Below are 11565 nucleotides of genomic sequence, written 5' to 3'. Positions count from 1 at the left end.
ATCGGTCAATTAGTTATGTAACAAAAGTTTTAATATTATACCTACATTCCAAGAGAGAAAAAAATGCAAAATTCTTGTTAGGGCGAAAGCTTATTAAAAAAATTAGCTTGTTTTTTTAAACCGCCCTAAGTACCTATGTTCTTTCTTCGATTTCAAACTATTTCCATACCAAATTCCATGCCACGAGTCACGACCCATGGACCCATGCTGACAATCGGTTCACCGTTCAGTCGTATAGGCAAGGAGACCGACAGACATATTCGCATTTTTGTTAATACTATTAAGTAAGGGAGTAGGGATATTAGTAGAAATTACTATCCCGGTAAACGCCGTCAAACGTTGTTCTGCCTTACTCTTATCATTTATGGGGATAAAAAATAGTATTTTCCTATTTCAGACCTACTCGATATGCACAGAAAATTTCATGGCTTGTAATTTCTACATAATATCATTTTGTAAAATGTAAAACAATAGTAACTAACTAGGTACCACAGTGGACTACGGTAGTTAAAAAAAAATGGAAAAGAAGAAAATAGTTTATAGCTGTTAAAATATTGTATTAAAATAATTAACTATAATCTACATAATATCCCGAAAAGCAGGTGGCGGAGTGAGCACAAGATATTCAAACTGAATTTCGTTCGTTATTTCATTAATGGTTTCTTCCATCAGCTCTTCATCGCTGGATAAAATTTCACTGCTTTGTTTTGAGTTTAAACTACATTCTTCTATCCGTTGGGTTAAAGCTTCAGCCAAATCTGAATCAGTTTCTGATTCTTTATTAGAAAACTCTGTGTTATAATTCATATTTGATTGTGATTCTAGTATATCATCGTTTAAGTTCAAATTGTTACCGATGATTATTATTTTAGACGAATCTTGCTGATTTTCGGAAACTTTATCGTCATCATCAAAATTCATACTTTTATTACTCACTCTCAATACATTTGAATAATGTAATTCAATTTCAGTTTCTAGATTGTCGGCATTTTCATTTGTTCTACCTACCGGTGATTTACAAATATGATCGTTTTTAGCATCAGGAGCATCAGTAGTATTTAGAAAAGTATTCAGTAATTCTGTTGAAAATTTTACTGATGTTGGATTCATGTTTTTATCGATTACAATTTCCTCGTTGTTATTACTTATACTACTATTCATCACGTTTTTATCATATTGCGCACGTTCTTCATTTTTGCCAGAAATACTATCAGAATTAATAACACGCGACCCTTCTGATGTATTTCTCGTGTTTAAAATTGTTTTATCAGTGCTGCTTTGAATCCTTAGTCTTTCTACTAATTCTGTATTTTCTGACGCAAATTTTTTAACTGCACTTTCCAGATTAATATTGGGATTCTGCCTCTTTTCTTGTGCAATTTTAGCATTAATTCCATATACAGTACGGTCATCACATCCATTGTCTGTTAGGTAATGTTGGGGCTGAAACAATACATTAACATCTTATTAACATCATATAGGTAGATACTATTATAGATTGTCATTAACTATACCTGAGGATGAATGGTGAATTTTTGAACAAACCTTTTTTCTTGTTGCAATTAATTGAGCCAGTTCCTTAGCCAGGTTCACGGTTTCTTCAGGCAAATTAGTTTTAGCCGCTAAGGCTAAGCCGTAATTGTCAATTTTGGATATTCCTGATTCGATTTTGTGTTGATAAATGAGTCTTTTTTCTGAGTTTTCCGTATCTTCTTCTGCAACGGCTGTATGTCGGCTGAAAATTTAAGTTATTTTTATTTTAAACAAGGTTTTATTTCATCAATATAAGGACGAAATGGAAAGCGCATTTTTTATTTACTTAACAACGTTGAAATACAGGTCCTCCAGTCTAGTGAGATACATGAAATGTGTTGTAAAGAATGTGAATGCTTCACTTGCTATTAGCTCTTCACATATCGCCCATGCTATGGTCGTGCCTTCTTCAACTGATGTGCCCCTAGAATATTATTTGTTAATTTTTTACATTTTCTTTTACCTTATGGTTTCGCAGATTATTTTCGTTTTTTTTTTTAATTTTCCAATAAGGCGAAATTAATGAGTTATGATGGTCTTACCTACATAACTCATCTATTATAACCAAGCTACATCGAGTCAGCCCTTTCAATATGTGTTGGATTTCTTTCATCTACAAAGAAAATGACGATAAAATAAATAATCTTCATAAATTTTTAGGAAACAGTTCTATTACAAAAAAATTAAGAATTATTAGACCTCAATTACGTATGTAGAAGCGTTTAACTCGACGCTATCATTAAAACCTATCCTGGAAAAAATACGGTCGCAAAGACGCAGAACAGCATTTGAGGCTGGAATGAAACAACCTAACTGAAAGGAAAAAAGTTAATTTATTAAAGCTTATCTATACTAATATTATAAAGCTGAAGAGTTTGTTTGTTTGTTTGTTTGAACGCGCTAATCTCGGTGTTAGATAGCTCATTTATCGAGGAAGGCTATAGGCTATACATCATCACGCCGCGCTACGACCAACAGGAGTGAAGCCACGGGGGGCTTTCTTTGTCCCTATGTCCCTTTGTATGCGGTTTTTTTTTAATAGATAGAGTGATTCATTAGGAAGGTTTAAGTATATAATTTATTAGGTTTTAGCCAAAGCGGGCGAAGCCGCGGGCGGTATGCTAGTAAACTATAAAAGTACTATTGAAATAATGATCAAATAGTAACCTTACCTGAGCCATAACTTGCATGATAGCTATTTGCTTGATGTAAATACTCTTTCCTCCCATATTTGGTCCCGTAATTATTGTAAAATTATATTCAGGACTGGCAAACTGAAACATTTCAACCAATATCTATATAAAATCAATAAAATTAAATATTTCTACAGATATTTAATTTGAAATAAAAACTGTTACCACATCATTAGGAATAGGCATAACTTGACTATTGTAGTCTAAAAGAGGATGCACAGAATTTCTAATATCCATATAGTCATTAAAGTCTGGACGAATATACGAGCCAACTGTACTTATCTGAAAAAAACAATTTTTTTTAAATAGAAAGTTCAAAAATGAGTTCATGTAGAATGGACAATCAAATATTATTACTTGCGCTAAAGCTATCAAAATATCCAACTCTGCGACATTTTCACAAAGCTTGTAAAGACTTGGCATAAAAGGTCTCAAGTCCTTCAGTAGAGCAGAAATGACACTAAAAAGGTACAATGAAAATATGATAAGGTCGGTAATAATTAATATCAGGAGATACACTAATAAAATACAATTTCATACATATTACTCATTTTCTGAATTTCATTCAGAGCTTCTTTTGCTTGATGATCAAGAACTACTAACTCTTCTGTTGTCATTGTCACAGACGACCCATTAAAATGTACCTACCAAATAATAATTCATAAAATTGACCATAAAATAATAATTTATTATTTCGCAAGTAGATCAATATATCGACCTGTATAAATATTGCCGGTAAATCATTAACATTGAAGTCTCGCCGGTTTTTAGGAGCAACAGGTAAAACAATATGAAAGCCTTTCATAACATTTTGATTCAATCGAATTGGTAAATCATAAGTCTCACTAAGTTGTTCAACGATCTTTTGGATATCTTCAATGAGTTCAGAATACGTTCTTCTAGCCACATCCAGAAGGCCATTTATTTCTGGTTTCACAGCGAAGCATCTCTGAAGACTTCCCATAGCACCTTTCTCTAGATGAGCATCATCCAATAAAACACCCCGTATACGTTCTGCTATTTCATTGTAATGTGGGTTCTCAAAATCCTAATGACATAAGATTTAATTCAAAACAAGGAACTAAAATATATGCGAAAGGCAATCTGAAACGCGAAAAAGGATAGGCAATGGTACCATCTTAATTTTCCTAAGTCGACCACTCTCAGCTGGTTTCAAAGCGTCTACCAAATTTGGGACCATATCCATTGTAGTTTTCAAGAGAAGCGTTTGATTCAGTTGCGCTTCTCCATGTTTATCCATTTGTTGGTTTGTCTCTATGCAGAGTAAGAGAATTTTGTCTATTTCAGACAATTTCTTTATAGTGTCCTAGATTAAGAAAAATAGAAGCTTTTAGAAAGGCAGGATTTAACAGAAAACCAAGGTTTCCCATACAAAAAAAACCTATTTTGTAAAAAAAGTATTGATACTTGTAACCCAGACATAATTCCAGAATCGTTTTCAATAAGTTCTTGCACTGCGTCCAATCGAGCTTCTATAAATTCCTTTTTACAAGATGGTTGGAGTATCGCAGCTCTCAATGCCCGGATACCACCTACAGTATAAGTTGGACCAAGAACACCAAGTAAGCAACAAGTAGGCCCCGCTGATGGTACTAAAGGCTGAACAAGCTCCAACTGTGTTGCCGTACCTACATCTATAGAAACGACATTTTTATTGGGTGCATTAAAGTTAGAACTGAGGAAAAAAAAGTTAAATCGATGTTAGGTAGGTACCTATAATCATTGTATTTTCAGATGAATGATATTCGATTTTTATAGATTCTCTAGCAAAAACTATACACTGTATGTATTCAACATATTTGAGCACCGCTGCAGCAGCTGTGAGTGCGTAAAATCTGAAACGTGATCATTATTATTAAAGACAAAATAATTACTTATATCAATAATTATTATTGATTATATGAATAATTATTGATATAATTATTTTGTCTTAATTATTAATAGATCATTTTCATAATCATGATTTGTGCAATATTTAATTTTCCTTTGTCACCTCCTCATGGCTCAGCTTTAAAAAATTGTCATCAAAATAGGATTATTATGCCAGTTTGCTAGGAACGAATTATATACCGCAATAAATGAAATATTTGATAAAGGTGATAAAAAATCATAGGCGATAAAGGTATATGATAATAGTATATGAATGAATTAAAATCACAAAAATTAAATATCACGAAGAGTTATATTCAATAATTATTGAGAATAATCTATACTTAAGTAACTAGTATATTGACGATGAATATGACGATATACTTATGCAATACTTGGAGGTAGACGGCGCTATATTGTGGTGCACAAAGTGATTGTATTTGCTGTCTTCCAGTCGCATCATTGAAATGTCGCCTTTGTACAGCTGTTAAATTGATCAGAGGATATTGATCTTTGATCAATTGGTACAATTGGCTGGGTTGTATTCCTTCACAGAATGTATGCGGCACAATTATCTAAAATTATCGCATGCATTTTTAAGGATATGCCAAACATTAGGTATCTATTTAATCAGAATAATCTTATCCAATATCCTGTGCACTGTTGCACGTGTCTACATTTACAAATGAAATGATAAATGCCACTTGACTAGCATAGCCTGCTACTTCTTTTGCGTATCAGCCGGTAAAAAGGCGGTTTACCTACATATATATTTTATTACATAGATGTTACAAGACAAGTAAACAAGAGTAGGTAGACTGCAAGGGGGTGACACAAAATATTTAATAACTTCTCTACGACACTCTCGTCTACTTAATAATTTAAATTTTTGTCTGATCTCGATGACTAAGCAAAATTGCAAATAACTTTGATTCACTACCCGGTAACCGATTAAGCTGAAATTGCGTATTAAACACAACTCCAGCTCAATACGTATATATAGCGATGGAACATTATCATGGTATAGAGCTAATTTGATAATGGAATCAGAAAGTGGCCATAGGAACTCAGTCACAAACTCAGTAATAGGTATATTGACTCAACCTTAGGACTCAACTTTATCGAGTTTGGGCTCGTTTGATTCGTGTTGAAAAATATACCTAATAGAAAGTATTATTAAAAAAAACTACGTTAAAAACAACCAAATTCAAAAACGGAAAAGTAAAAATAAAATATGCTTGATAATATTAATTAAACAGGTGCTTAGTGCTTGGTTGTTGCAAAGTCGGTTGTTTTTAACACAGTTGACAGATATATACTAAGGGGCCATCCATTAATCACGTGATGTATTTTTTGGTATTTTTTGATCCCCCCTCCCCCTTGGTGATACGTGGTGAGGTTTCAGACTACCCCTCCCCCCTCCCCCCTATATCACGTGTATTTTTCCTACCTGCAAAGAATCAATTTTTTATTTATAAAAAAATACTGGTATAAGTATCATCTAATTTTATTATAGTAAATTAAAGACTACTATAATAAACGTTCAGAGGTAGACAGAAAGATTGCAGTTTGTTTTTGAATGACATAAAAATAATGAAAGATATGCGAAAAAGTTGTACGCGTTTGACTAAAAATAAATACATGTAACGCCGCTTTTCGGTTGAGTATCGCGCGCTTGTTGAAAAATAAATATGTACACGTGATATATTACTTTACCCCCCCTCCCCTTGTGATATTTCGTGATGTTTTCATGGACCCCTCCCCCCCTTTCGAGCCTCACGTGATTAATGGACAGCCCCTAACGTACTTAGTTACCTAGTTGTTTTTATTTGTATCTAAAATAAAACCTAAGTTTAAATAAGCACTGCCTACCTATTGAGAAAACAGTTATTTTGTTTTTAACAACAGAAAACAGAAAAGTTTTAATCAATAATATAAAGATTATGTAAAAATAGATATAAAGATTATTATTAAGTCACAGATACTACCTATTTAATTTTTATGACTTACAAAACGATTGTACCTTTAGGGAAGGTTATCAATGATTTAAAGATTATATTTTTCTGAAATATACCTCAACAGGGTTGAAAAAGTTTATCTTCGTCATAGTGTGAGTGTATAACAAGGTATCGCTAAATTGGCATAGAATTAAATTGGGATGTCGGAGATCTATCGCAGCCATTCCTATTTCTCCGCGGGCCATACCGCGACCTTCTGAAATAGCTGAAGGTAGGAATTTGAATTTATATTTTAGGTTTTATGGCATTCAAATGCTTTATAAATATAATAAATTTATAAAGAATAGAAAAAAGTCCCGCCTCGTGATCGAATTTCTTCTATTCTTTATAAATTTATAGGTAGGAATTTGTTAAAATATCACTATTTATATGCTAAGTGTTTTTGTTTTGAAAAGAATGTATGTACCTACTGTTTATTAATTGTTAAGTGAGAAGCATACGTAAACAAAGATTAATTAATGATATCTTTGCGACAATGTTTCATGATTTATTAAGTGTATTGATAACATTGTCTTTAATATTATATAGTAAAAGGTAAGTATTTAAGTAGTTACCTAAAATTACACTAGCTTCGACAAAGCTTGTGTTTGTCGATCGTGCTGATCGATTTCCGCTGTGTGGTCCTGAAAGTTATCTCGTTATGTTATTATATTAATGTTGTTCAAAGTATAAGTAATCAATAAGAATAATATAAGCTTAGAATATAAGCTTCATACCCCTGCTACTACTACTAATATATCGTATAGCTGCTGGTCGGTTCTTTGGCGTGCAAAAAGATGAATCCAAAACTGCAGAGTCGCTTGCTAAAACGCGAGGCGGTATACGAGAACTTGACGACGAATCCAATTTAGAACTTGATGTTATTAATCTGTGTTCGTTAATATAAATTAAATAATAGTACCTACATCTATAGAACTTTAATGATTATATTATAAATGACTAGCTTTTCGCCCGCTTTATCTAAAACCTAATAAGTTAATATACTAAAACCTTCCTCTTGAATCACTCTATCTACTTATTAAAACAAACCGCATCAAAATCTGTTTCCGTAGTTTTGAAGATTTAAGCATACAAAGGGACAAAGGGACAGAAAAAGCGACTTTGTTTTATACAATGTCGTGATAGTGATATTGTAGTGATGATCATATTATGCAATGAATAACATTTTGTTACTTATTAGGTAGTTAATACTTACTTTCTTTTCACCGTTGGAGGTAGTGCTGCGGGAGGTCCCATGAATAATTTTCGTTTTCTTTCCATTTCATTGTTTTTATTAAATTGATATCTAGGAGTTTTTGCACAAGATCTTGATGTTTGTAACGAAGCAGACATAATGGGTAATTTTGTTATAGCCCCGCGAATGCCTTGCAAAAATATACAAATTTCAAGGTGAGGTTATACGTAAGTAGTTTGATATAAGTTTGACTTGATTCTTATTTTCATATCTTACCCATTGTATCGTCTCTATAAACGAAATCATTTTTTCCTTTGCGCTTAAAGCTAGTAATGAGGGTGCCTCTTTTCACAACATTCATTGTCCAATTTCTAACAACTTATAAAATTGTTTCTTGAAATCACCTGAATAGGTACGAGAAGTTCGATTAAACTTTTTAAATTCTAATATAGTCTAAATTCCATTTCATTATTACTTATAAAATTCAAATATTTCCCGCGTCATTCGTGACTACGTTCTGGAATCTGGAATAACAGGAGTAATAATTGTATTGCGCCAAAATTATAGGTACATTTATATAATGTCTATCTCGTAATCAGAAAATTTATATTTCACTTTTAATAATTCTTGGAATTACCCATAAAAAAAACAATTATTACAATTATTATACGTTTATAAAAATATACAATTATTAGATAATATATTAGCGTAAGTACCTACCTACAAATTATCTTTATTAACCATTGAGATAATATTACTACGTAATACGTATGGAGGAGACACCACGAAAAAAATCTGTGCGCCATTTTTTTGCTCTAACTAAGTTTTAAAAATTATTATCTAGTTAGGTACCTACTTACCGATGAAAGTTATTCCTTTGCACTTTTCCGTATTATTTGTATTATTTGTGCAATATCATAACACACACGAAGGCATATTTGATGCGTTTCACTTTAAAATAAATAAAAAATGAGCGTGCAGTTACGCCATATGGCGTATGTTGAGCGGAACAAAAGTGATGTAGGCGGTGTCGTCTCCATGTGTATATCTCAATGTTATTAACAATAAAGTAGGTACTATAGAAATTTATCAGCCTCATTCTGGTTCAAACTGGACGGAATGAATGTTGGCTTTTTGATAACCAGCCTATTGATTACTGCTGTTTTGTGATGAACTACTAACACAGTACTAAATGAGTTATTTTGTGAAGTAATTGTCCATATATAAGAATTAAGAATTAAGAAGTAAAATATTCTTCCCTATTAAAATCAATTTATTAACATTGCGATACTATTACTTGTACATAATATTATATTATTATTAGTCTGTGCTATTAATTACTACGTATGGAGAAGACACCACCTACGTCACTTATGTTCCGCTCAAGTCTCAAGAGAGGTCAACCGGCCACACTGCACTCAATCGCTTTATCTCTTTTTATCGCTTTAGCGCGATGGTCGCGTTCATGTCTTGTTTGTTTATAGCAAAGAAAATGCAAAGAAATAACTTTTCATCGGTAATTAACTAGATAATCATTTTTAAAACTTGGTTGGAGGAAAATTTATGGCGGGCAACATTTTGCGTCATTTGTCATAGACTAAAAATTTAAGAAATGGCATTGAATATCAACAGATATCAACCAATGAATAAGGAATCACATTCCATAGTCATTGATATCAACCTTGATATCAACAGATGTCTATATTGTAGGTACCTGTTAAAATTTGAAATTGCAGCCTTCTTACATTTAGGTACATTGTGCATTGTACTAGATCTGTGATGCATTGTCAATGTCATTTATTTTATTGCTATAATCTGTGGTTAACTTCCTTGTTCCTTTTTTGCGTCGTCCGTGACTGTAACTCAAAGAGTAAAGTAATATAGGGGGCTGTAACTCGTAGAGAGACAAACTATCCTCTTTCTACGCTTAATTGTGTCTGATTTAATTAAAACAGTTTCATATTAAAAAAAAAAAGCACCCGCCATCTCAGGGTGTTGTTTGCTTTCCTCTGGAATTCTGTCCAGAGATGTTTGTTTTTCTTTAATCAAATAAAATTAATACCACACTATTATATTTTATTTATACAGTAGGCCTAAATTAAAATTACAATTACAAAATATATGAAGTACAAATTGACAATACAAATTAAAATATCCATTAATAATTTAAAATACAATAGTAAAAGATCACGTTTAAAACAAAAGATTACAATTAAAATATTACAATACATACATATTATATTACAATTCACAATAAAATTTCCAAAATAATAATAAAATACTAAAATTAGATATTGAATTTAAAACCTACTTAGAATAAAAGCATTACAATGTAAAATAAAAAATAAATAAAACAATACGGCACAACACTTACAAAACTTAACCCTAATATTTATAGATGACGTTAATTTTTTGTCGCCTCTATAGCCGATCGAGTGGATGACATCGCTTAATCTATGACTCACTACTCACTAGCCCACAGAACAAATATACTCTAGGGAGCACTAGCCGCCCCTCGCCGCGGCCGCCGCGCTTGCAGCTCAGATTTTGTTCGTGGTGTCTTCTCTACATATACGTAGTAATATTTAGCAGCTTATCAATAATAAATCAAATTATTGCGTTATTTTAACTGGTAAAATATTATTACTTAATTTTAAATGTTGTTAGTTAAGTAACTACTAAAATAATGCCCTTACAAATCTCTAACAGACAGCACCTGTATATATTTTTCTGTTTATTGATTACGCAATACGCATGAAATTAATGTACCTAATACATTATCAATATAAAAAAGCAGTTAGCAGAACTACAGACATTCCAGATATTAACATATTTTATCATTAATTAAGTAACTATGCTTAGATTCTCATAGTAAGCTGCAACTTCTAAAATTTTATAATATTAAACCCAAAAATTCCAGCCATGTCTACTATATTTATTTTAAGACGAGAGATTAGTGATATGATTAACAGTAGGTATGATGCAAATATACTAGTCCATGCATCATTAGCATGATCACCTCCAAATGATAATATAAAAAATATTATAGGTACTGTTTATCTGTTAACAATGTTATCATGTAAAATTAACATTTTTTATCAATAATAGATATGATTTATGAAGCACGGAAATAAAGACATAACTTACTGGAACCCAAAACACAGAGCAAGTACCTAATATCTAAACTCATAGGAATCAACAAAAAACTGATAGAATGACCGCAAGTAGGTAACCCCTGTTTTCCCCATAGGGTAGCCAGCGTCATTATAAATTTTACCTTAGCAAGTGTCAGTATGGTGTCAGCATAATAGTCTGAGTCTGTATGACAAAAATCATTAATAAAATAATTTATTTCATAATCTTCTCTCTTTACAGGTTTTCGTCCAATATAGCGGAACGTAATACATGGCTAAATATCTAAATACATACATATATTAGTAGAATTAAAAATATCCTGTTTTGAAAAAGCGAAGATATGCAACCTTCATATTTTTAAACTCGCACTTGGCCAGGGTGGTGGATGTGGCCTGTAACCTCATAGGAGGCAATGTCCCAGCAGTGGGAGTGTATATACGTTACAACAAAAAAAATGTATGGGTCGTGGGTGGGTTCAAAGTTAAATTTTAGATATTTCTCGTTATATTTGTAAAAAGTTATTATTGTTATTTTACTCATTAGGTAAAGTACTATCGATATCAGTTTTAAGTTTTTTGATAACAGCAATAGTTACGGAATTATCGCCTGTGCACACTTATAG

The 11565-nt window shown here is 32.1% G+C and overlaps 1 protein-coding gene across 1 annotated transcript; it reads right to left on the bottom strand.

The window, feature by feature from the left end:
* Positions 1-551: 551 nt before the first annotated feature.
* LOC123696241 (mutS protein homolog 4-like) lies at positions 552-5076 on the bottom strand. Its single transcript, XM_045642314.1, has 12 exons — positions 5001-5076; positions 4155-4381; positions 3862-4053; positions 3445-3774; positions 3267-3370; positions 3084-3186; positions 2892-3008; positions 2706-2807; positions 2076-2146; positions 1820-1957; positions 1546-1735; positions 552-1443 (listed from the first exon to the last, which is right to left on the bottom strand). The coding sequence occupies exons 1-12, from the start codon at positions 5074-5076 to the stop codon at positions 580-582; spliced, it is 2514 nt and encodes an 837-aa protein (XP_045498270.1). The 3' UTR covers positions 552-579.
* Positions 5077-11565: the final 6489 nt, after the last annotated feature.

Source organism: Colias croceus, chromosome 12 (assembly GCF_905220415.1).
Source record: "Colias croceus chromosome 12, ilColCroc2.1".
NCBI lineage: Eukaryota > Metazoa > Arthropoda > Insecta > Lepidoptera > Pieridae > Colias > Colias croceus.
The sequence above is the reverse complement of the archived record's forward strand: the minus strand, read 5'-3'. Positions and strand labels throughout refer to the sequence as shown.

Coding starts and splice junctions, on each gene's coding strand:
- LOC123696241 (XM_045642314.1), bottom strand. CDS start 5,076: ATGCGACTGGAAGACAGCAAATACAATCACTTTGTGCACCACAATATA. Junction 3,371..3,444: donor TACCGGCAATATTTATACAG/GTCGATATATTG, acceptor ATTATTTGGTAG/GTACATTTTAATGGGTCGTC. Junction 3,009..3,083: donor TTTTGATAGCTTTAGCGCAA/GTAATAATATTT, acceptor TGTTTTTTTCAG/ATAAGTACAGTTGGCTCGTA.